Raw genomic sequence first — 25,537 nt, 5'->3', positions numbered from 1 at the left:
ATTGTGGCTTACAACTTTCCGTCTTAGTTGTTACATGTGTGACGTTCAAAAGGTCGATTAAAAATTAAACTTGCTTTAATTGGTTGATAGACCGTTCCAATGCAGTGCCGCCGTAGCCAGCCTAATATGTGGGACTACTTGTGTCCGCCTAATGTTTAGATCTCCATGCGGATGTGACATTTCAGAGAGGAGCGCGACCGCCATTTTGAGTTTTACCTCAACTGAGCATCACAAACCACGGGAGCGGGTGAGAAAGGCTCTGGCCGTGACCGGGCAAAATATTCTACTTAGAATACACATATGAAATGCGACTGCTTAATGCATTTAGCTATTCGATTCGCTAATAGTTCTACTGGAGGTAACATCGAGACAAAACGTATGCTTGCCTGCTTGAACTTCTAAATTAGTGCGATTTCAAATTAGAATCTGGTTTGAATGGATAGCTTTTTTCTACGCTCTCCCCCAGAAGAGGGACAATCGGAGGAGCAGACGGACTGGGCATATTGCAGTGAAAGTTCTATTTAGAATTGTTTAGAGAGATTATTGGTTGTATTTTCTATCCTTTGTCACTCTCGCTAGCTTACCGATTTAGCATCAGCTAGCTATAAACAGGGTATTTGTTTTCTCCAGCGGCAGGTTGTGGTGTGAGTTCAATTTCACTCACTTCGTGTTCTGCCCCATATCATAGGGGCAAAGGCGGATTTAATTCATCGGGCCTTCCTGCACAGGAGCCCAAATTATCCATCCCAGTTAGCGTTAGTATCCCCATCAAAGCGCCGAGATTGGGCGAATAGCGAGCAAATACGTCCGCGTTTCTCTGCCTACTCCCCCACCGACCTCCTTCCCTCAGTCCCCGGCGCTGACTGCAGAAAAGGCCGAGGTCGTTGTAGAACAGGCCCAGCCGCCTAGGCTCGACCTGTTTACCCCTCCTCCGCATCCTCAAACACCCCATCAACTTCCCCGGACCCCTTTCTCCACGGAACCGACACCAGACAAGGTCGAGGGGAACAAAGACAACAAACATCACAACATCACAACAGTTGCCAACATGAACCACCATCATCACACGCAGCAACAGCAGCAGAAAGCCGGCGAGCAACAGCTTAGCGAACCCGAGGATATGGAGATGGAAGGTAGGACAAGGCCTCATGCAGCTTAAATATTTTTGCAGCCTAAAGGGCTTTAATGCTTTACTAGGTATAGGCAATGCACATAGTTAACTTCAAGACGACAATGAATTACATGGTGATGTGATGTTGCTCCCCTCATGGCTAACATCAGTGTGAATGTTTTGACCTCGTTTTGCCTAGCCAGCTAACGTTAACTCTAAACAATTATCGCAAGGCTAACGGCATGCTAGCAACCACTGGCTAGTTAGCTAGTGAACTGGTCAGTCATCTAACTGCAGTAGCTCATGACGTTAGCGGGCTAAATAATCTAGCCAGTGTTTTTGGTGACAGATGATGAACCCAGTGTCCCATCATCTCTGTCCAACTCACACACGTTACCTTATAGATTACAATATGGTGATGTTGCAGAGACATGTGGCGAATTATTTATTAGCCAACTTTAACATTGCTCTAGCAAACTGCTGTTTAGCTAACGTTAACCTCAGGGAATTGACTGCAATAAACGTGGCGCAGATAACTAGGCTAGCACATAGGCCAGGCCGGTTACTGAGCCGTTTAAGTATGTTGCATTTTTAATTAACGTGGGGAAGCGTAGAAACGATTTAGGTGGACAATTTGGCCATTCTAAGTAAATTGGATCACCGTAAGTTATTAAACTAATGTGCTGGGTTGTGCGGCTATTTAGCCTGGTAACGCTAACGTTAGTTGACATGTTATCGTTAGCTGAGCAACAGAAGTTATAACGTTAACATTACATACACGGTCTAATTTATTTACTATTGATAAGCGCTTGGTAATTGCCCAGATAACTTTACATCGTTGTCTGTAGAGACACTGGACGTTAGCAACCCATCACTTGGGATTAACTATGGCTAACGTTTGCCCAAGTCGATATCAAATGACGTTACTAACCGCACTACTAAACGCGAACTAGCCTGAACGTTATCAGCTAGCGATAGCCAGCTAGTAACGTAAGCTAAAGGTAATGTTTTCAACGTGAAGCACTGCCGTCGCCTTTCCGAGTGTCGCAGACCGTGGGTTCGTCTATGCTTCCATTTTCATTCATTTATTTTAAGACTAACATTACTATTCTCACTGTTCTCACATTTTAATTGAGACTGCGGCCCATGCTTATATCTAGAGTAGTAACAGTTAAAATTAACATCAGCATCGCTCTTCTTGTAATTTTGCATAGTGTATATAAGATGGCCAGTTACGTTAACGTAACAAGCTTCGACTGGTAACGTTATACAAACTAATTCCTAGAATATTCCGACAAATAACGATGCAATTTAGGTCTTAGAAATGTATGCAGTTGAATTAACGGATATATATATTTAATCCATGGCCAGAAATGCTATTTCAGTTAGCGTTCTGCTAGCTTAATTTGGAGGGCCACAGTTCTATCCAAAAGTTGCAGCAAGGGGGAGTGTATGGCAGTTTTATTCCAAGATGGAGGACGTTATTTTGCAATGATCAATTTTGTGTCAGGCCTGCTTGCGTATGTATTTGTTTACTTGGCCAGAAAGCCTTGACAGTTTCAACTACATTGCAGTAATGACTCGCCTGTGAGCTATGTCGATGTTTTTAAAACAGAAATGTCACTTTCGTTTAACCAGTAAGCGACTCTGTTAGTTTGCTAGCCCGCTAGCTAACGTTAGCTACCTTCACATTTTGCGGTTTAAAGTCAGTTAACCGGATTGCTAAGTAAACTAATGTTACCCCACTCCATAGCATGACAAACTAATGCAGGCGATTAGTGTTTTTTATTCGCCAGTAGCAGTATTAACGTTATGTGTTAAACCGAACCGTCGTTTGTCTTTTATATGGGCAGGAGGCCTGTTTATTTCTGATGCCCTAGTTTGTTGTTGGCTTAGGTAGCTCCATTATGGTGATGCGAAAATACTGAGCGGAGCTTAGGAGGCTGCGGCAAGGCCTCCATGTGCAGACATCGACACAGCGCGGGGATTTGCTCCCTCGATCCATGAAACTTCGCCATATTTAATGATAACGTTATAATCAACCTCTCATAGCAAGTCGCATCAGCAGTAAATTACGGTTAAATCGTTAATTTTTATTCTCAGTGAAATGCACAATTATTTTCAATGCCAGTCATACGGGGGCGTAACGTTAAGTAGTTTTAACTTAATACGTTATTCCTTCAGCTGGTCAGTTTTCAGGCCTAGTCCGAAATAACAGGCCAGCCTGCAGATGATGTAGTAGGTCTTTATGAACATAACTCGCCAGATTGATCTTTAGGCATTTTAGATTGTAATTTTTAGATATTAAATTCACTTAATTTCACGTCACTTATTGATATTAATGCAGTAATATATATATATATATATATATATATATATATTGAATAGGTTATATTGAATAGGTTATTTACCAACATTACATTACAATGTTGTTAATCTGATGGTGCCCGTTTTCTATGTAGAAAATGTTGTTTGTCTGTCAGCAAATGAACAAAACATAAATTAGACCAATTACACATTTTTATAAGACAAACTGTGATTGATCAATAATGCTGTTTACATGTGTGGGTAGATTATGAAATCTATCTGTATTATCATTCTATTCTGGATGGGTCTTATAGACAAAACAGACAGACAAAATATATTTAAAAATGACTAGGTCCTACAAGTATGCCTTGCAATTGTGGGTCTTGTTGGTGTTTAGTGAAAGGGAGATGGGCACGTTAGATCATTGGCACCTGCCATAGCTAGTATAATCCACTAGACAAAATGAGGTCAGATTGCAAAGCATATCAGAGTACTCTTCCTGGAACTTTGATGGATTCTTGTATGGTTATTGCTTCATCCTTAAATTGGCTTCTGTCAGACTTGGTTGCATTTAATAGTGAGCCTACTTTATGGTGGGTTGCTGAGACACCCACCTTTTGGTTTATTTTTATTTTTTTTGTGTAATGTACAATTATTTCTATTGTGTTTTGTTCTCATATGACCACCACACCAAGACATGAAGTTCTGATAGGGAATTATTGAACTATCTGCATGTCCCAGTTATATGAAATGCAGGGAATGTCCGTTGTTTTCTGTACATGTCAATCTAATATTTTGTTTTTGTGTGATACACTCCCTCCCTCTCCCTCTCCCTCTCTCTCTCTCTCTCTCTCTCTCTCCCCCCCCCCCCCCCACACCCCTTCTGTTTTGGCCTCTGTTAGCTGGGGACACAGATGATCCCCCTAGAATCCCCCAGAACCCTGTCATCAACGGGAACATGGCCATGGCAGACGGGCATAACAACACAGAGGAAGACATGGAGGATGGTGAGGCACTATTACAAGCAGATATCATGCCACTTTGTGGCCAGCAGTTAAATCACTTAACATGTTATGGCCCTGAGGGGCTTTATTTGGTATTCGGTGGGTAATGTCAATCCTTCCTCGGTTTGAACCTTGTTACTTTTTTGTGATTTTAGACACCAGTTGGCGTTCGGAGGCCACCTTCCGTTTTGTGGTGGAGCGCTTCAGCCGGCTGAGCGAGTCTGTTCTCAGCCCTTCCTGCTTCGTGAGGAATCTGCCCTGGAAGATCATGGTGATGCCACGCTTCTACCCAGACAGGCCTCACCAGAAAAGTGTGGGCTTCTTCCTGCAGTGCAATGCAGAGTCTGATTCCACGTGAGTGCAACCAAAGCTTCTGGTTTTGGTAGATTAGAACAGTGGTTCTTAAACTGTTTGTCTGGCGACCCCCAAAACATTTTTTGCCAAGTCTCATGACCACTTTCTCTCCAACTGGCAAAAAAATAGTTTAACTTTGGAAAATGTAGCGAGATGGGCATTGGTGGCGGAGGCAGAAAAATGTCTTCTCTCAGAGCTAGGCTGTCAACACCAAAGGCATTAATGTCAATGGCAGCCTTTGACAATCTGATGTATTATTTTCCAATGGATAATCACTCATCCAATGTCTAACTGGTGCTCCTGCGGCAAAAGAAGGCTGCATAGTGTTCTGTCACTGGTAAACTCGCGCACAGCACCTTCGAGCTCATCATCGTAAGAGGGCAGGTAGAGATTTGAGTTTGCGTAAACGGAGCATTCACTTTCAGAGGATCATTATGGAAACACTTTGAATTGTAAGCCTACTTCTAGTTCTGCTGAATATCCCAGTTTTTAAACTTGCAAATCAATTCGTGACACCTCATATTCTTGGCGACCCCCAGTTTAAGCCATTTTGCCATTGGTAATCATTGAAGTTTATGTAATGCTTTGTAATTATTAAATGATGGGTCTTTATTCTTTAGTCAGTGATGCCAGTAAGCAAGTAAATTAAGATAGAAATGTCAGATTTCATCACTTGGAGTGAAAGTGAATGGCAGATTGACTAATTGTGATTGATTGTTTTGAATTTGAAGGTCATGGTCGTGTCACGCTCAGGCAATGCTGAAGATCATCAACTATAAAGATGACGAGAAGTCTTTCAGTCGCCGCATTAGCCACCTGTTTTTCCACAAGGAGAACGACTGGGGCTTCTCCAACTTCATGTCCTGGAGTGTAAGTGCTGCTTCGGAGTCCTAAACCTGACCCCCTGTCAACCCCTTCATGTTTAGGTGGTTGTAGAAGCAGAACAGGAGGACCACCCAGACATTTAATATACCCGTAGAACCTTCACTGAAATTATGCAGTTAACTAATGGCCTTTGTTGTGAGACATGCACAAATTATGAATGAAGCATCTTCTAGTTCTATTTTGGGTGACATTGGTTTGTTGTCTGTATGTTTGTACTGTTAAAGTGAACAGCAGTTGACATTTTGGTTTAGACTCTCGGCTCAGTACAGTGTCTCATACTTGTTTTCCCATTCTTCTACGTTTCTAGGACGTGACTGATCCAGAGAGGGGATTTGTAGAGGATGACAAAGTCACCTTTGAAGTCTTTGTGCAGGCAGATGCTCCGCACGGGGTGGCGTAAGTATTCCTTTCACACCGCTGGCGTTTTCTCAGTGCTCCTGTCAAAATCTCACAAACGGTGAAGCTCCAGTGAACAGCTCCTTGACGATGTGTCATTCTCCCCTGCAGGTGGGACTCAAAGAAGCACACCGGCTACGTGGGGCTCAAGAACCAGGGAGCCACGTGTTACATGAACAGTCTGCTGCAGACGCTTTTCTTCACCAACCAGCTGCGGAGGGTGAGGTTACAGGCAGTACTCTCTCAAATGTGACCTGGGTGTCTGGTGCTCTGGACCTGCACATCAGATTACCCCGTAGAGGAAATCGCATCCCTACTGGGAGTAGTACACTACTTTGGCTTCCTAAAGGTCCCCCCATGGGGGATACACAAAACGTAGCATGATCTTAAGGCTAACATGCCATTTAACTCAAGAAGGACTTTGAGATGATTGAATTAGACTTCACAGTTTATAGGTCTGTGTACATTGGGTCGGATTTGGAAAGAATAATTATTTACCCTTGCTCTCTTCATAAGTAGAGTCCTGGACTTTGGTCCTCAGTTTGTGTCTGCCGGTTTCTGAAGGTGCCCATCTTTATCCCCTTCCCTCCACCCCTTTCCCCACTGCTTTCAGGCTGTGTACATGATGCCGACCGAAGGCGATGACTCCTCCAAAAGTGTCCCACTTGCCCTACAAAGGGTTTTCTATGAACTTCAACACAGTGACAAACCAGTAGGGACAAAGAAGCTCACCAAGTCTTTTGGGTAAGTGTGCTTGTGAATTAGGAGGAGGTTAACTGTATGTACATGAGTGTGTGTGTTTTTAGTGGGTTTTACTCTACAAGTACACGTTTTGCACTTGTTAATCAGTCACTTGGACTCTGGTCATTCCTGCTTTTTTGTTGTTTCTACCCTTATACTGTAGCTATTGTCTTTTTGGCTTGCTTCCTGAGCATCTTCCCTGTTTTTCATAGGTGGGAGACCCTTGACAGTTTCATGCAGCATGATGTGCAGGAGTTGTGCAGAGTGGTAAGTGATTTTGAGACCGTATTTGATATATTTCCCAATTCCTTCCACTTGGCTCAATCTCAAGGTTATCGAATATCTAAACAGGGTGGCTATTGAGAGCATTGAACACTCGGCATTGTTTTGACCTTGACGTTGTGTCTTGTTTAGCTGCTGGACAATGTTGAGAACAAAATGAAAGGCACTTGTGTGGAGGGCACCATCCCAAAGCTCTTCAGAGGAAAGATGGTGGTAAGTGGTCCAGCTCCGCATCAGCACTCGCTGTTAACAACGGCACATCTGCAGTCTTCCCCTACAGTGCCGATATTCTCTAACCTCCTCTCCTCTTCCAGTCCTATATCCAGTGTAAGCACGTCGATTACCGGTCTGAGCGGATAGAGGACTACTACGACATTCAGCTCAGCATAAAAGGAAAAAAGAACAGTGAGTATTTTTGATGGTCTGTGTGCGGTTTGCTGTGAAAGCAAATGCTCTGCTGCTGCTTTTGCTGACACTCAAAAATCTAGCGGTGAGTGTCTTGTCAAGTCGCCCCGGCCTGATTTTCATTGATCTTAAAGTCGATGACTCAAGCCTCAATGCAAAGTACTACTTCTGGCAGTAGGATGGGTTAGCCGAAGAGAGGAAAAGCCCCCCTCGAGAATAGGAGGTGGCTGGGGTGTTTGGGATGAGGTGCTGGGTGGTTTGGAGGGAGGGACTACCTCTTTTATGGCGCTTATGACTGACATGGCCTTTCCTCTGCCCTGCAGTTTTTGAGTCATTCAAAGACTATGTGGCTGTTGAGCAGCTGGACGGAGATAACAAGTATGATGCCGGAGAGCATGGACTCCAGGTGGGCAAAACACACACGCGGACAGATTCTCTCACTCACTCACACACACACACACAGACACACACAAATATGAACCAACTCGACTAAGGGCTGTCACTGTTTAACTGATATTCAACTATAAATAACCCATTCAGATTTTAATGTGTCACTATTTTATGCACATTAGACTATGTTGTAAGTTCAAATTGTGACATTTGAAAGCGACAGCCCTACTTCTGGCCTTATCACCATGTCCATTTTTTACATGGCAATTTTCACTCACCATCCTGTTTTCCTGTCCCAGTAAATTTGCTCTTTTCTCTGTCCCACTCGTCTTTCAGGAGGCCGAAAAAGGCGTCAAGTTCCTGACCTTTCCCCCAATTCTGCACTTGCAACTGATGAGGTTCATGTACGACCCCCAGACCGACCAAAACATCAAGATCAACGACAGGTAGCCATCGACATCACCACCACTCACACTCAATACCAGCACTCAGTACTTTAGATGGGCCCACTGGGCCCACAAGTCTGCGGGGTAGCCATTAGAACTTGTATATGTCTGACCATCATGTCCTGCTGAGAGCCAGTGCCCATTCTGATGCGGTTTCTAAAAGTGCCCAGAGCCCATTTATATCATGAAACTGTACTGAAGAGCAGTAGAGAGTTGCTGCTGCTTCCACTGCTGGTGCAGTGCTTTAAATACCTGCCTCAAAGAGAGTGAGGGAGAATGACTCATGGATGGGCATGGATCAGCGGAAGACCGGTTTCTCTCACTCTCCACTGCGGCCCCACAGGCTTTTTGCATTAAGACGCAAGGAGCCACGGTTGTCACTCGTCACTCCCCTCCCCTGCATGCTTTCTGTGCTCTGCACAGTGTGCTCAGACCTCCAACTTCCTGGTAAAGAACAGCCCTGGCCAGTAAATTCCCGTGAATGCGGATTGTTCAGGAGCGCGTTTCTCCAAAACCATAGTTGCCAACTAATTTAGTAACTTTGTTGGTTGCAATGCAATTTCCCATTGCCAACCAACTAACTTGTCAACAGCAACTATGGTTTTGGGAAACACACCCCAGTAGTGCAGGCCATGGACCAGGACTACTTGATGACCTACTTAACGTGACGGGCTGATTGAAGGGAGCCAGCAGTACCCTATGGCGGACATGCAGGCAGGTTCAGTAAAAAAAATCCCCTATAGACTGAGGAGATAGTGGTGTGTTTATGCGGCTAATGGCTGAAAAGGGCGCACGTTGCACCTTTTCCCATCTCTAGCCCATAGTGTTCCCTCCCTACAGATGTCCAAGTCCTTGATGCTGGCCTTCAGAGCAAAACTGAACGCATTCTCCTGAACGCTGTGCTGTGAGGGGAAGTTGCCTGTTGTACTTCCATAGTGGTGGCATGCATTGCACAACTCTTATCTGCTCTCCTAGATCTAACATCTTTGTCTGCAGACCCAGCTTTTCTGTTTTCACTTTGAAGCCCTTACACATACAAGGGTGGGTTTTCGTGGTTATGTGAGCTCAATTTGTTTTTTTATTCTATTTTTTTTTTTTACTAGTGGTTTTAGTTCACGATTTAAGTGTGCACCTGCCTATAATCAATCTTGGAGGAGATGAAATGTGGTTGTGCTTTTACTTCTAGCTTTGCCTCTAAATTGGATTCTACATTGTAGATGTTTGTTTTTGCTGTCTCTCAGTTCGACTAGATTACCATGTGAATGATGATGACTTTGATTAAACAATTCTAGATCTTGTCTCTGATTTTTATTTATTATTATTATTATTATTATTATTATTATTATTATTATGCTCAGATACAAGTACTCAGATTTGAACTTTCCCCATTAGATCTATTGTTTAAAAGCTCTGAAATCATAGCTGTGTGATATGTGTTAATTTCTCTGACGCGATGACCAGTTGTGGTGAAATGTGTTTAAAACCTGAACAGAATCATTAATATCTTTGACTGTTGTGGAATGATTTGTTTCCAAGGCTATTGATTGTACTGGGCTAGCATCACAAGACCATAAGATGGCAGGTTGCACATGTGCTAGTGTTGGTGTGAAATAGCTTTGAGTTGGTTGTTGAAATTCATTATGCTGACCAAAGAATTTTCCTGTATCAGTGCACTCTTGTTAGGTTTAGTATTGCAATGCTATGGTCATTTTCTCCAGCCCTTTATTCTACACCTTGATCACTTTTGAAACATTTTGTGATGCCCTTAAAATGTAAATTTAGTTTAACATTTAATTGAATAAGTTATTTTATTTGCCAGTATGGTCTAAAACCGATGAACATGTCGCACCACAGGCTGAATTTTTAAATGTCTATGTGACTGATTAATTGTGTTGCGTCTTTGGAAAGAGCAATGCTAAGGGTCTCTTTTGAGCCAAACAAAGAACTAATACTAAGCATCTGATGCTGGTTAACTTTTTCCTCCTCAAAGAAAGAGGATCTGAATCTTATGTGACTAAAGATAAACGATGCTTGATGGCTCTGACTCCTTGTTTACGTGTCTGCCTCCAGGTTCGAGTTCCCCGAGCAGCTACCACTGGACGAGTTCCTCCAGAAGACAGACGCCAAGGACCCAGCTAACTACATCCTGCACGCAGTGCTTGTGCACAGCGGGGACAACCACGGCGGCCACTACGTCGTCTATCTCAACCCAAAAGGAGACGGCAAAGTGAGTGTCACCGAGCCAATAGTGAGGAGCTTTACTTACTTTCACTGGGGGTGGGGATGGATTTGCTGTGCATTGATTCTGTGGGGACTGTAGATTCGTTTTGAGACTGCATCATGGGCATGGTATTTTAAAAAACCTGTATTTGTGTTTAATTAGATCAATTACCATTTACAGCGGGAGACCTCATTAAAGAGTCGGTCACAGATATGCGTAATATCTGTATGTCTACATGAAATATTTAAATGATACATTTTTTTGCTGTTCTCAAACACAACCACAAGAAATTACTTCTAAATTATCCGTGTGTTTTTAAAAATGACATGATTAGGAACAGTCTGTGATTAACAAGTGACAATTTGTTTTCATGATAATGGCTTCCACCTGCCATTTAACTGTGTTATTCTAATTCAGAGGATGTAGCTTCTTTGCAGCAGCTGTCACAACTGACGTAATGGAATTATGATGGCTCTTCTCATATGTACCATAAAGCAATGGTAGAGAATGGGCCAGATTCAGATTATAGCTTTGCTGACTAGTTGTTGGTTTCTGTCACTGGATTTTAGTTAAAAAAAAAAAAGAGAATGGAGAATGTGTAGCCCACTGCCTAATTTAGATGTGAAGCTAGTTGTGTGAATAGGTTTAATTAAGACATAAGAACAATCTAAATCTGATGTTTCTAACCAAAGTTATTGGTGTCTTATTTCATTGGCCTGTGCTTAGATAACATGGCTACTTTACTGGTGTTGACTAATAGAAGGCACTTTGTCTTGCATGCATTATCTATTGCATTGTTTATTGGCATCTTAAAACAAAATGTGAAGAATCTGAACTGACGCCTCTTGGGACGCTTGTTCCCCACCTTCATGTGTCCCTCCTCAGTGGTGTAAGTTCGATGACGACGTGGTGTCGCGGTGCACCAAGGAGGAGGCCATCGAGCACAACTACGGCGGCCACGACGACGACCTGTCCGTCCGTCACTGCACCAATGCCTACATGCTGGTGTATATCCGGGAGTCCAAACTCAGTGAGTGTCTCTCTCTCTCTCTCTCTCTCTCGCTCGCTCGCCCTTGACACATTCTAGCAGCGGTGCAGAGGCCCGAGATTCTCGTGACACAAATGATATTTTAGTTTCCCGTTACTCCCAGCTGAGTCATCGCAAATAGGTTAGGCAGATTTTCTGGAGTGTATTTGGGCTTCTCTGTAATGCACTCGGTGCTTGTGGTATGTGTTGCTTTTGAACCACAACTGTGCTAGGCAAGCAGCATTACATCGGTGCATTACACCATAATGTCTGTTAGATGTTGTCTTCAAAGTGTGAGTGTGTGTGAGAGTAAAGCTACTGTTGCAAATGAGCTGCTGGGACTGTGTGTGTAAGAAAGAGTAAGGCTGTTGCTGCTGTTTTGTGTGATTTCTATTGTTTGCCTAGTGACTCTTGAAACCGTGTCTAGTAGATGTGAGCTGCCTATGTACAGTATTTGAGATTGTATTTGTTGAATGCCCTTACCTGACTGTTCATTAGCCATCACATTGAATTTTGAAAACTAGTAATGTTGACCTTCAGATTTCCCTGGGATTTTGTGTCGTCACAAGACGGTGCAGTCAATCCATTGTTTATTCAGGGGAAGTGACTGAGCATTAAGCTTTTTTTTACAGCAATGTCTTGAGCGTCCACACTGGTATACAATCAGAATGAGATGGGCATGTGAAACTTAATCGCAAAGGGTAGAATGTAATCATGGTAAAAAAGGAAAGAAGAAATGGACTGTTGCTGGTTGCCCTCCATGTTATGTTTGAGTGATGCACTGCTGTGTATATTTTTTTTTGAAGAGTAAACAAGATTGGTGTTTTGTGTAGTCTGAGCAGATCTGTGCGTGTGAGTGAGGGAGTGAGTGCAAGGCTGGAATGTTTTCTGGAGGGTAAACATGGTGTCTTGTGTAGTCCCCTTGCTCTGTGTGTCTGTGAAAGATGCCTGGTTCCAAGCTGGTGTCTTGTGCTCTGTGTATGTGTGTGAGAGAAAGTTAGCGGAGTAGCCTATATTTTAGCCTGTCTGTCTGTGAAAATGGCTGATACCATGCTGGTGTGTTGTGCTCTTTGTATGTATGTGAATGAGAGAAAGATAGCAGAGTATATTTTATTCTTTGGAGAATAAGCAGACTGATGTGTGTGTGTGTGTGTGTGTGTGTGTGTGTGTGTGTGTGATGTCCCTTTTGACTCTTTGGTTTTGTGCGTGTCCCAGGTGAGGTGCTGATGCCGGTGACTGACGTGGACATCCCTCAGCAGCTGGTGGAACGTCTGCAGGAGGAGAAGCGGGTCGAGGCCCAGAAGAGGAAAGAGAGACAGGAGGCCCACCTCTACATGCAAGTGCAGGTCAGTGAACTGGTAAAGCACGCATGCTAACGACTGATTGCTTTTTTTGCTGGGTGTTTTTTTTTTTTTTTTTTTTTTTTTTTTCTTCTTCTTTTAAGCCGATCTCGTATTCTTTTAAGCTGTTTGGTTACAAAAGATTTGTGGGCACCTGATGTTGATCAGAAATGATCCCTAAAAGCTTACTTACTGGGCTATGGAAGTGCCAACCTAGCCAGCTGAGTTATTTATGCTGTTGATGTGTATGGGTCATGGTGCTTTTTGTGCTGTGAGCTTATTGGGATAAATGAACGCTTGCACGTGTATAGAATTATAAACAGGAAAGGAAGACAGGGAATTTGAGCTCTGAAGGTCACCGTGACCTTGTCTCTGGCCCAGTGGCGAGAGTCTCTAGTCATGCTGCTGCTTTGAAAGGCTGCGGGTTAGATAAGCAGAATGTGGAGATTTTTTGACCGTGGCCCTGAAGAACAAAGGAACATCTAAAGCAGTAGGTCAGTGACTTATCCCTGCCCTTGGCTCAGGTCAGCGCTGGAGTTTCTGGGTTAAGCTCATTTGGATCACATCGATTTACTGACTCTTTTTTTTTTTTTTTTTTTTTTGGATCTTCTCAGATGGTAACAGAGGACCAGTTCTGCGGTCACCAGGGCAATGACATGTATGACGAGGAGAAGGTCAAGTACACAGTGTTCAAGGTGCTTAAGAGCTCCACGCTGGCTGAGTTTGTCCAGAACTTGTCACAGACCATGGTAAGTACTTCTACTCATGACGTCTAAATGCTTTGTCCTAGTGTCATAGATTAGGTGCACAAATAATGCGTATGTGTGCATTTAAATCGTGCTTGAGTGTCTGTTGTATTGATCTGCTGCAGGGCTTCCCACAGGACCAGATGAGGTTGTGGCCCATGCAGGCCCGGAGCAACGGCACCAAGAGGCCCGCTATGCTCGACTACGAGGCCGACTGCAACAAGTCTGTGAGTGTAGCGGCAGCAGCCGCAGCATCTGCTCACCCCTGTGTTCACTCGGTGTTTAAAATAGCCCTGTGTGTCGACTAGCGAGAGTGTCGTGTTTGATGAAAGAATGCATCGCTCGTTCGTTCACCCTACCTGTTCACCTGACCCTGTGTGTATATCCTACAAAAAGCATGGACAAATTCTAGCATCTTATAAATAAACCTCTTCAGCCATTAGTTCCCTTACTGACTAGGGTAATAAAGCCCTTCCTATTGACGGTTTTGTGTTGTATGTTTCCCTTTGTTAAAGGGGAAGAAAATGGTTGCTAATACTTGCTACTTGATCACGCAGATGATTGACTTGAGTGACAATGAAAACCCGTGGACAATATTTCTGGAAACGGTAGACCCAGAGATGGCTGCCAGTGGAGCCACGTTACCCAAGTTCGACAAAGACCGTAAGTGTTACAGGGGATTGTCTGACTTTGCACTGTCCGTGGTTTGTATCCATGATCAGTCGTAACCTGTTCTTATTTTACATCTAATGTACGAGAGTAAATAGAATGTGCTGTTCTAGAAGGAATGGGCCGTATTCGAGTGCCTTCCACTGTTGTGGTGGACATAAGGTGCTTGTTCACTTAGATCATGTAAATGTGCCAGCTTGTACACCTTTTGCATTGACTCCCTAGGATTTGATATTTGATCTGCTCTTTTACAATGCCAACTGTGTGTGCGTTGTTCTTCTTTCCACTCGTCAACCTGACATATGTTGATCGGTACACACCCTGATTTTAACTTGGCACACCTCATATTTTAGCGCTTAGCTGTTTGTCACTGTTTTTCCCCTTCAGATGATGTCATGTTGTTCTTGAAGATGTACGATCCAAAAACCAGAAGCTTAAATTATTGCGGACATATCTACACGCCTATATCCTGTAAAATACGTAAGTCAATCAGCCCTAACCCAAGATGAATACACTGGTTTCACATACAACCAGCCTTAAAGCTGTTAATTTTTCTAACATGAACTTTTGTTTGGCCTGTGAACAGGAGACTTGCTGCCCGTCATGTGTGAAAGAGCAGGGTTCCAGCAGGGAACTAGTCTTATCCTCTATGAGGTATGCATCCATGGATTCCCCCAAACCTCACTTAGTGTTCAAAGGTTCATTTCTGGGATATTGCATATGTGGTTTACCTTATGGAAGTTACTTGAATAAAACTATGTTTTGGAGAAAAATAATGTAGTAAAAGTAATGACAATGTTGTCTCCATGTTTGGCTACATTTTAGTGAACGTTGTTCATGTGTGAGCTATGATCATTGTGACTAATGTGTACGTGTGTTGTGTGAATCCATTACAGGAAGTTAAACCGAATTTAACAGAACGTATACAAGACTATGACGTCTCCTTGGACAAGGCTCTGGATGAGTTGATGGATGGAGACATTATTGTGTTCCAGAAGTAAGGATGGCCTGTTTCCTCTGTTGCAAGAACAAGTCAGACAGCACTTCCTTTGGGCATGCATACACTTACAGCTGTCACTTTGGCTTTGCAGGGACGACCCCGAGAATGACACCAGTGAGCTGCCCACAGCCAAGGACTACTTCAGAGACCTGTATCACCGCGTCGACGTCATCTTCTGCGACAAAACCATCCACAATGACCCCGGCTTTGTCGTCACACTGTCAAACAGAATGAACTACTTCCAGGTAGAGTGAAGGGGTCAACTGTCCTTTAGAGAGGTTATGTTTGGTTGTTTGTTTTATCGTGTCCCATATGACAGTTGATATTTTCTACGCGTGTGATCTTACTGGCTTGTTTTGGTATTGCAGGTGGCTAAGACTGTAGCACAGAGGTTAAACACTGACCCCATGCTCCTGCAGTTCTTCAAGTCCCAGGGGTGCGTTTGTCACACGTCTCTCTGCCTCTTTCTTTCCTGTGTACTCACCTTGCCGCTCTGTCTGTAGATCGACCCCCCCCCCCCCCCCCCCCCCCCGGATCTCTCTCTCTCTCTCTCTCTCTCTCTCTCTCTCTCTCTCTCTCTCTCTGCCAATGCAGTCTGTTTATCTGTCTCCAGGGTTCCCACGGGTCATGGAAATTTAAAATGTCTATTCAGGGATAGTGGTCAGGGAATTTGCTCATTGTTTGTGAGAAGTCATGGAATAGCAGGGAATTTTGAGCGTAGCAAGTTTAAATTTACCAAGGCATCTGTCAAAAAGCAATATTTTCCTTGCAGTATTATTTTTTTATTGGATTATTTCACACATTCCAGTTATTGTTGGACCTATGATGAGCAGCATCAGGGAATTTGACATGTGACTTACAGTGGGAACCCTGCTGTCTCCTTCTGCCCTCCATATTGGCTGTACTGATCAATTGCCCTCGTATCTGGCAGGTACAGAGATGGCCCAGGAAACCCTCTCAGGCACAACTATGAAGGCACTCTCCGAGACCTGCTGCAGTTCTTTAAGCCCCGGCAGCCCAAGAAGCTCTACTACCAGCAGGTGGGTGACTGCTCTATAGAAAGAGTTTGCGTGAATCCAAGGTTTGTTTGTTTGTTTGTTTGTTTTGTTTGTTTGTGTACCATTCACTGACTGAGTGTGTGTTCCGCTCTCTGCCCTCAGCTGAAGATGAAGATCACAGACTTTGAGAACAGGCGGAGTTTCAAATCCATATGGCTCAACAGTCAGTTTCGTGAAGAGGTAAAAACAGCACCTCAATACCTATGCCTGTGTTACTTTAAAGGTGTGTATATGTCTGTAAATACAGCCTTTCCTTCCACAACCTTGCATTGATGCCCCTGTTCTCCCCATCCTTCTCTGCATCCCTGCCTGGTCTTTCTCCCCTAGGAGATAACACTATACCCTGACAAGCATGGATGCGTGAGGGACCTGTTGGAGGAATGTAAAAAGGCCGTGGAGCTCTCTGACAAAGGCTCGGAGAAGCTGAGGTAGGTACCGGCCGCCCACGCACCTCCTCTCCACAGCACAGTCCTGCCTGCCTCTGAATCGTTTCGTCATTACAGGGTTTGCTCAAGGACTCGCTCAGACGCCACAGAAAGGCATCCTATTCTAGTCCCCCCCGGCTTTCATTTCCTGTACAAGTGTCTGACCTCTCTTCTTTCTTTCTTTCTTTCTTTCTTTCTTTCTTTCTTTCTTTCTTTCTTTCTTTCTTTTTCTCTTTTCTTTCTTTTTCTCTTTCTCTCTCTCTCTTTTTTTCCTTCTCAGGCTCTTAGAAATTGTTAGCTACAAAATTATCGGGGTTCACCAAGAGGACGAACTGCTAGAATGTTTATCTCCAGCGGCCAGCCGGACATTCAGAATAGAGGTGAGTGCGTGCTGGGCCATTGTTTGCCTTATGTGCTATTGTTAAAACGAGCTCTTGTTCATAGAGTGTCTTTGTGTTGCATTTGTGATTGTGTGTATGTGTGCGGGCGATCATGGGGTGATGACCCATTTGTTGCTGTTGTCACTGGCTACCATTAACATGCATGGTGTCTGGCTGCCTGTCTGTTTGTAGGAGATCCCTCTGGACCAGGTGGACCTGGACAAAGAGAGCGAGATGCTGATTCCTGTTGCACATTTCCACAAAGAAGTCTTTGGGACCTTTGGTATTCCCTTCTTGCTGAAGATCCGACAGGTGGGTTTGTGTGGAAGACAAGGATGCTCCGATATATCAGCCTACTATCGCTATCAAACAATATCTCCCTTGTTGACTGGTATTGGCATATCTGCAATTATATCTCCATTTACTGATGACCGTGGATGGTGTTAATCTGTTATGTCGCATCTGCTTTAGACTGGCACATTCAGAAATAGTGCTGTGAAGGGCTAAAATACTTGAAAATTGTTGATTGATTATTGTTGTTGTTGATTCTCAAAAACACAATATATGTTAATAGTATATGTGCTATGAGACAGTGGTGCATTTTGTGCTGTTTAAGCCCTCAACCAGTAGAGCGCAGTGTTGTAATCTATTTAACTATCTGTCTCTTCTGGTCCAAAGTAACAATGTAACCTGAGACAGGAAGTAGTATTTAAATAAATTGCATTATTTACAGCATTCCAGTATACCATGATACTGGGGATACATATTGCAATATTCATCATAATTCCCACAATACTCAATGTGTGAATTAATCTGAACTTGTGTGTATGCATTCTATTATAGGGCGAGTCCTTCAGAGAGGTCATGAGGAGGATTCAGACCATGCTCGACATCCAGGAGAAGGAGTTCGAGAAGGTAAGATACAGTGGATAATCTGACATTTTTCCTTGTCCCAGATAGTGTCTGAGGATGCAGTATGCCCTTGGCAGATAAAAAAATCTTTGAATCTTGTGTGTGTGTTGTTTTTTTTTAAATTTTATTTATTATTATTTTTATATATATATATATATATATATATATATATATATATATATATATATATATATATATATATATATATATATATATATATATATATATATAAAATATATATTTATTTATTTCAGGGTACCCGTGGGGTTTCAAACATATTGAAAAAGTCTTTTTCAAAAGTCTTTAATGTCAGAAGTATTGAATTTTGCCTTAAAAGTATGAATTTCCTTTATAAAGTCTTGAATTTCATTTGCAAGATATTATTCCTTTGGTAGAATTAAGGAGAGACACAGCAGGTGAAAACATTGTTTTTTTCATGCCCTGGTCAATTTCGAGATTTTGAGTTAGTCTGTTACCTTAGCATGTATTCTATCACTCTACTACAACAAAAAAGTCTGATTTACACATTTAGGTGTTTTTCATTATATTGTCGTCTCGCACATGTATATTTACCCTAAATTCAGCAAAAGTTAGCATTCTAACCTTGCATGCACTCCCGCGACCGTGGTCCAAAACATATCATGTGTAGTACCGTTGGAAAGCTCTGTTTTTCCTGTATCACGCTATGTGAATCTAGGCTGAGAACGGAATCTCATTGGCTGTCTTTCAAGGCTGTTTTCTCAAAATGAGTTTCCTCCCACTCTGAGCACGAAATCTCCACTTCACAAGCACTTACATAACCAAACTTTCTAGACTTATGCCTAACTATATTTAGAAGATTTTTACAGAGGGGTTTGTTGATAATTCCTAGCCTGACTTGCATAACATTATATGCCTAAAAACATGGCAAAAATCTTTTATTTATTTATTTAATAATTTAAGGTTATTGACAACATATTCTGATTTACAGGATAACAAAAGTAGATATCCATAAATCCCTCTAATTTTCCCCCCATCTAATATCTGAACACAATGAAAACATAATTTTGAACCTGGCTGTATCCAATGCTCAGATTTTGTGTTTTAAAATGTATGTAAATTAGTGCATATTTAATTAGATTTTGCCTAATTTCCCCCCCCCCCACACACACACACACACACACACACACACAGACAGACAGACAGACAGACAGTGCTACCGAAGTAGGCTACCCTGGTTGTAGCCTGTTCACCAAAAACTGTGCAAATGCGAAGTTGGTATTTCATTTCAGTCGAAGTGGTTTTAAGTTGGAGGGTCCTGGGGCTACCCTGTATTTATTTATTTTCACTGGTGCCCTCTTCCCTACAGTTTAAATTTGCGATTGTCATGATGGGCCGGCATCAGTACATTAACGAAGACGACTATGAGGTCAACCTGAAAGACTTCGAGCCGCAGCCAGGTACTGTTTTCTCTCAGTTCTCCCTCGGTCAAATTCAGTGCCGCTGTGTTTTCAAAGGGATAACAAACCCAAGCCATAGAGTGGCCTCAGGTTGAATCTGTAGTTGGACAGACAGTTTACAACTAATGGTGGTTGTTTTATCCACGCTGTTTCCTTCCCCCCCCCCCAGGAAACATGTCACACCCAAGGCCTTGGTTAGGACTAGACCATTTCAACAAAGCTCCAAAGAGAGGCCGCTACACATACCTGGAAAAAGCCATCAAGATCCACAACTGAGCAGATTCTACGCTAACGCCACAGCTCCACCCATACTAAAGACTTTAACCAAACCTCTCTTGTGTGCACCACATTTTAACACCTGCTGAAGGGGTACACAGGCACCATGTATGAAGTCTTCAGCAAATGGATTTACTGCTGATGCGTTTTGTTTTGTTTTGTTTTTCTCCCCCTCCCTGCCCCCATGCCCTCCTTTTTTCCCCTCCTTCTGAGGCTGTTAAATTTGGCTTCTCTAACTATTGACTGCCTACTGTCAGGAAGAATGAATTGGATTTTAGCAAAATGGGAGGACAGTTTGAACTTGTAGATTTTTTTTTTTTTTTGGTTTTGTTTTACTTTTTTTCTTTTTCTTTTTTTTTTTTAAAAAAGAATTGTTACAGCGAGAAGGCTGCTGCATAGTGTTGGAGGGAGGCGACGGAAAGATGATTTGCCATTTGCGGAAACAAGGACACTGGTCCTTCAAAAACAAATTCACTGCGAATGGTCCAAGCTTGCTAGTTGCCCTGAAGTGGTTGTCATTTTTTTTTCTTGGTCCCTTAGTGCAACTAGTCAATTTTCATGTTTACACAATTCTTTCTCACTTAGTTTGGTTGGAGGAATTCAGTTTAGTCTTTTTTTTTTCCTGCAAATCTTGTATAATAAATAAAACAAAAATAACAATAAAGATCCACAGCATCTGTTTTAAATAAATGAAAGAAAAAAAAGAAATAAATTGTCTGTACTTCATCTTGCACGTTGGCACTTATTATCAAAGGGTTTACATTTTTCAAAATGTAAACTTTGGTTGTAGTATGATTTGCATATCCCCTTTGGGTTGCTCCCCTCTCGGTCTTAAGCTTTTTTCACTCCTTCCCGCTGTCTCCTTCCTGCCCTCCACCCTCACTCTGCCTGTCCAGACTCCTCTGTCTGCCTCTGACTCTGCTGTGTTTTGCTGTATCAGAGGGTGACCCCCCCCCCCCCCCCCCCATACGCTCCACATTCACTGTAATTTGCATTGGCAGGGATGCTGCAGGCGCATAGGACTGGTGGTGGAGTGTGTAGAAAATAAAACCAGCACCAATAACCAATACAGACTTTTTTTTTTAAGTGCAGAAGGAATGCTCCCTAGTGAATAGTTGGCTTTGTAAAGACAACAATGAAATTGTATATTTAAAGAAATCCTGTAAAGTAAAAAACAAACAAAACGAAAAAAAAAAAAAAAAAACAATTTTGTTGGGTACAGATTGATTCAGATGTTCATATTCATTGTGTGTAGTTTTATTTTGGATCCTGACTTTTCCGTTTTATTTTTTATTTTGTTTTCTTTAACCAATTGCAACAGTTTTGTCTTGTTTAAGTGCAGTACGAAGATGACCTGCAGATCACATCTTGGAGTTTTTCCAGTTTAATTCCTCCATGTAGCAGCAGTGTACAACAACTATTCCTGTATATTGCCTTTTTGCTGGAAAATGTATGTTGAATAAAATTTTCTATAAAAATGAGTGCATTAATTGGCATACGCTTAAGTGTAGTGGTTTCTAAGTAGAAGGTAAAGCTTTGTTATTCAATATGAAGTGAGTATGCAAACTTTGGGCATCCAGAGAAAAAAAGAGTCAAAAAATAGACCTTTCAGTAAAGCCATGCATGTAATGACAAGACTTACAGGAAACATTTATATACATATGACATGCCAATCAAGTTAACATCCTTCAGAGTTCATACATTACCAAATGCACATTGATCTTTTAATGTAAATATATAAGACATCTTAAAAATACAGTTTTGCTATTGCACAGTCTGCAGTCTAAACAGTGCTTCTACTTTGTCAGTATAAGCAAGGTCTTTGGCATTGTCACATCAGAGGTCATTAAGTGTATGTGTTGACATCCATGCCCAGTGAGAGACATGGCAAGCCTGCCCTAGACAAGGTTAACCAGAGGCACTGATGCAGTGGACTACTCAAGAATGAGTCACAGTCCTTCATAACCCATAACCAACTTCAGTTTACCTATTATTAAAGAATGTCTCTAGCTGCAGCAGGAGGTCTCTTTTGACCCTCAGTAAACTAAAGGACTCGATGACACCATGCTGCTGCTGCCAAGAGGCCCAGAGCCAACATGGAGGTCAAGAACAGCATTTCTTCTTGTCCACATAGAGAACGCGTTTGCACCTGGGGCAGGTGTGGTAGGCGTCTTTGAAGTGCTTCATGAAGAAGGGGATCAGACAGCAGCAGAGCACGAGCCTGGCAACAAAACACACACAAGTGGTCAGTCGCTTGCTTCTTCAAAAAGGAATGAGCCGTGCAGGCTGACACTTTGTTTTGTTTGCATCTTATAGTAGCTCTTACCCGCACAGAATGAAGACAAAGCACATGATCCAAGCGTACGTTCCGACTTTGTACGAGACCTCAGTGAGCACCTGCTGCTGACAGCTTGTGCAGGTCGTCATCCCTGGGTTGTGGCCTAGTTGGTGATCCTCACTCACAAACCTCTTCACTCCCTTGTCTGTTGGTGCTGCAGCATGACTTGAGCTGACTGTAAATGATGACCAGAGTGGATACATCAGCAGAGGTCACTGTTTTTGTTTTATTTTCCCAATATGTTTTCCGATATTCCAGTTTTCTAATATTTTTTTTCCAATTTTATTGTAGATTTTGGTTAATTGAAGTGGCATCCTCAATAAGTTTCACTTAAGTCACACAGACTTAGGTTGATAATGTATTCGTATGAATACAAATGTGTATTTTAGTGTCTATTTCAGGATTTTAACATGGGGAAGAAAAGCCTACTGCTGGACTTCCATGGGGAAAAGATGAGCACACTCCTAGACTTACCATTTTGTGCCTGGACGGCAGATGTGTAGGGGCTTTCATTAACATCAGATTGTCCGAAAGGCTGGATTGTACTTGATCCAGGTGTGAAAGGTGTGTGCACGTGGTAGACCCTCACACCATCCCCTTCTTCTCCAGCACCTCCCGACACTTAAAAGACAACCAACCATGGCTTTAGACAAGATACAGTTGACTTGTTTTCTCTAAGCTAAGTATGTATGTGTATGCCATTAACAGCCTTTTAAAGATGTTTCTCATAATTGTGTATATTATATAGCATAATATATTGCTTTGAATAAGAATGCATTCGTTTAAATGGACTAAATTAAGATTAGGTGGGTTCTCTGAACTGAACTGCACTATCATGTTGGTTGTTTAGTTCCATGATGAAGACATAGGCCTTTACCTGGTATGACATAGGGAGGAGGGTCCTTTTTTCTGTCTGTGCTCATTGTTTATAACTAAAACTGGAAAGACAAGAGACATGTATTAAATCACATTCACAATGAAACAGCTGTGAAACAAGGCGGAATCTCCCTAACAGTCTCCACCTGCATCTGATGAGCATGTGTCTTTAATGAAGCATGAGTGCCAGGTGGGAGAAGTCCTGGGTATCACTATGCCTTTCTTCCTTGCTATGCAGTTCAGTGTGGGCAATGTTGCTTGAAGGTGTTCCTAAATGTTGATTTACAATTGGCAGCCTACTCTGAATAAGTGCAGAGTTATCAGAAGCAAAAAAAGAGCACTGGGTAGGTCTGATAAATGACCACTAGAGGGCAGCGGTGTTATAAAATGGCTTCTATTCATTAAGTCAAAAATATCCATAATTAGGCTATTCCCAAATTAATCAGGACACAACATTTTCTTTTGAACTGGTTTTAAAACACTACATTTGTTTGATTGATGATTTGTTCATCATGTTGCCATTATTGTTCTTGTTTTGTAATTCAAAGGTGAATTAAAACTTTTCCACAATCTGTCAATCATATTCCTTTCCTAGACGGCAAATGACACATCAGAAGACAATAGCAGCATGGGCCTTGCCCTTGGCAGAAACAGGCGTTTTCCCTCATGGAGTGAAAGTGGAATGTGACAGTGCCATATGTTTCACTTATCTACCTCCATTAGTTTAATTCAGCCTCATTAGTCCCGACTCTACTTCCCATGTCGTACTGAAATGGCGAAGATATCCCCGTGCTGTGAGTGACAGAGCCCTGAGGGACAGAGGATTTCTCCAGACTCGAGGGCCTGGGTCCGTGCTAATACAGGCCTGCTGTGAACTCAACCACACCCTCAGTAATTTATCCTTTCCCATCCCAAACTTCCTGATATGTATACACTATATAGTACACACACACACACACACACATATATTAACATGTATTCTAAAAATATATACAATGTACAATCTACCTAATACCATGAGAAAATTATACATGACAAACAAACGGCAGACTGAATACCAGGGCATAAAATACTGTGGTTACCTGAATTATTAGGAGCACATTTTTAAGGCATAAGAGGCATGTCTATGTTATCTTGTGCCAGGGGAGAATGAAATGTCTACAATCTGACAAAAAAAGAGTCAGAGGAATTCAGAGACTAGCCCTTAACAAAGACGTGGTCCTGAGGCAGCATCAAAGCCATTGTAGCTGAATGCTGTTTCTGTTGAGTGTTGCACAATCCTCACTCAACACCTGCTTCAACACTATTTTCTTTGACATTTGATAAAAGACCAATAAGCATTTGTTGATTAATATTTCTCTCAGATGCTGACCTCATATCAACCAATTTCTCTCATTTCCAGAAGTTATTATTATTTCAAGAAGTCTCTTGTGTGTAATATCTACAATGAATACTGTAAATGAAAAAAATCTTGACTCAGTCAGTCTCGGAGACTACAAGAAAAATCAAAGATTTTCTTAACCTAACCTAACCATCTTCACAATTTACTTAATGAAACCTGACAAAATGTCTCAAAATCATACGAGGCCCAGTTATGTCAAGTGTTATGGAACAAGCGCCTGTATTAGCTCTTAAACCATTTTTAAACCATTTTGATGAGTAAACTTCTTATTAACAAATTGAAGGCCTGGAATAATCACATTAAAGAATCCATTTGTCTTACCTGTAGGCTACTCTGTGTCTGTGTCTGAGTTTGATCCAAATGATCACACTGAATCCAGACTAAGCCAGGTGAGCCTGTGCACCTAGGCTACTCTCTATCCCCACCCACACTTGTTCTCATGAATATTCAACATGGAGTAGATCAGGAAAGCGCAGATCTTGCCAGTAAGACTAGGCTCAGCCTCACGCATTACACTGGGTCCTGCCTCTCACTCTCTGCTGAACCTGTTTCTCCCTCAGTGGCGCATACTTGTCAGGTTGCTCATAATCATAGGCCTAAACCTGCTCCACAGAGCAAAGGACTGTGACATTCCAATTCTAGACTACACACAATCCTACACAACATGGTATGTTATATTTCTCACAAAATTGTGCTACCATATATAAAACTCCTGTGAAATCTGTCATTCAGAGGAAGAAGTGTACTTATCAGCTGGAAAATATGATGCTGTAAGGTAGATTCTGAGCTGACAACAGCAGGGACTGAAGCAATACTACCTTTTCTTATCTTACCTGTTATCTGACACTGTTATATCCAGAAAAAGATATAATCAGATATCACTGATATAATCAGATATCATGGTATGTGAGCAGTCCTCACATGCCATGCCCTTCAGCTTTGGCCCCAAGCTAGTCATAACACAACAACACTGACAATTAAGTAACTCAGTGCCACTCAAACTACATCAGACGGAAATGTCAGATAGTGCCATGTGCCTTCACTGTGCCTCCACCACATAGATTATCAATTAGTACTTTTGAATGGACATGCGGTGGAGATGAGGCT

General features: G+C 42.3%; 2 protein-coding genes across 13 annotated transcripts; one reads left to right on the top strand and one right to left on the bottom strand.

Annotated features, from left to right (window-relative positions):
• The first annotated feature begins 179 nt into the window (after positions 1–179).
• On the top strand, positions 180–21,292 carry usp7 (ubiquitin specific peptidase 7 (herpes virus-associated)). 11 transcript variants are annotated; one of them, XM_042085485.1, is made up of 31 exons: positions 180–1,133; positions 4,321–4,425; positions 4,578–4,776; positions 5,508–5,646; positions 5,969–6,057; positions 6,169–6,277; positions 6,671–6,801; positions 7,011–7,065; positions 7,213–7,293; positions 7,395–7,485; positions 7,809–7,891; positions 8,212–8,321; positions 10,392–10,569; positions 11,428–11,572; positions 12,785–12,915; positions 13,524–13,658; positions 13,793–13,882; positions 14,171–14,318; positions 14,712–14,804; positions 14,911–14,978; positions 15,221–15,321; positions 15,416–15,569; positions 15,693–15,760; positions 16,256–16,364; positions 16,485–16,562; positions 16,710–16,810; positions 17,088–17,187; positions 17,380–17,499; positions 18,031–18,102; positions 19,448–19,538; positions 19,708–21,292. In XM_042085485.1, exons 1-31 carry the CDS (start codon positions 1,049–1,051, stop codon positions 19,812–19,814), a joined length of 3,366 nt encoding a protein of 1,121 aa, XP_041941419.1. In that variant the 5' UTR covers positions 180–1,048; the 3' UTR covers positions 19,815–21,292. The 11 variants fall into 11 exon arrangements, with proteins under 11 accessions (XP_041941419.1, XP_041941416.1, XP_041941423.1 ...); XM_042085482.1 differs by having other exon boundaries at positions 13,781–13,882; positions 14,715–14,804; XM_042085489.1 differs by having other exon boundaries at positions 181–1,133; positions 14,213–14,318.
• Positions 21,293–21,452: 160 nt separating this feature from the next.
• Positions 21,453–24,856, bottom strand: si:ch211-157c3.4 (uncharacterized protein LOC561592 homolog). 2 transcript variants are annotated; one of them, XM_042085493.1, is made up of 5 exons: positions 24,760–24,856; positions 23,030–23,093; positions 22,627–22,773; positions 22,141–22,327; positions 21,453–22,035 (listed from the first exon to the last, which is right to left on the bottom strand). In XM_042085493.1, the coding sequence occupies exons 2-5, from the start codon at positions 23,073–23,075 to the stop codon at positions 21,918–21,920; spliced, it is 498 nt and encodes a 165-aa protein (XP_041941427.1). In that variant the 5' UTR covers positions 23,076–23,093; positions 24,760–24,856; the 3' UTR covers positions 21,453–21,917. The 2 variants fall into 2 exon arrangements, with proteins under 2 accessions (XP_041941427.1, XP_041941429.1); XM_042085495.1 differs by having other exon boundaries at positions 23,030–23,090; positions 24,752–24,819.
• Between the last annotated feature and the right edge of the window lie 681 nt (positions 24,857–25,537).

This window comes from Alosa sapidissima, chromosome 3 (genome assembly GCF_018492685.1).
Source record: "Alosa sapidissima isolate fAloSap1 chromosome 3, fAloSap1.pri, whole genome shotgun sequence".
Taxonomy (NCBI): Eukaryota; Metazoa; Chordata; class Actinopteri; order Clupeiformes; family Clupeidae; genus Alosa; species Alosa sapidissima.
The sequence above is the reverse complement of the archived record's forward strand: the minus strand, read 5'-3'. Positions and strand labels throughout refer to the sequence as shown.

What these genes read in the sequence shown, in the direction of transcription:
- usp7 (XM_042085481.1), top strand. Translation starts at nt 1,049, where the DNA reads ATGAACCACCATCATCACACGCAGCAACAGCAGCAGAAAGCCGGCGAG. An exon ending in CATAAAAGGAAAAAAGAACA is followed by an intron (nt 7,486 to 7,808) that starts GTGAGTATTTTT and finishes TCTGCCCTGCAG; the next exon opens with TTTTTGAGTCATTCAAAGAC. An exon ending in GCCGGACATTCAGAATAGAG is followed by an intron (nt 17,188 to 17,379) that starts GTGAGTGCGTGC and finishes GTCTGTTTGTAG; the next exon opens with GAGATCCCTCTGGACCAGGT.
- si:ch211-157c3.4 (XM_042085493.1), bottom strand. Translation starts at nt 23,075, where the DNA reads ATGAGCACAGACAGAAAAAAGGACCCTCCTCCCTATGTCATACCAG. An exon ending in TGCCGTCCAGGCACAAAATG is followed by an intron (nt 22,328 to 22,626) that starts GTAAGTCTAGGA and finishes CATCATTTACAG; the next exon opens with TCAGCTCAAGTCATGCTGCA. An exon ending in TTTGTCTTCATTCTGTGCGG is followed by an intron (nt 22,036 to 22,140) that starts GTAAGAGCTACT and finishes TTTTGTTGCCAG; the next exon opens with GCTCGTGCTCTGCTGCTGTC.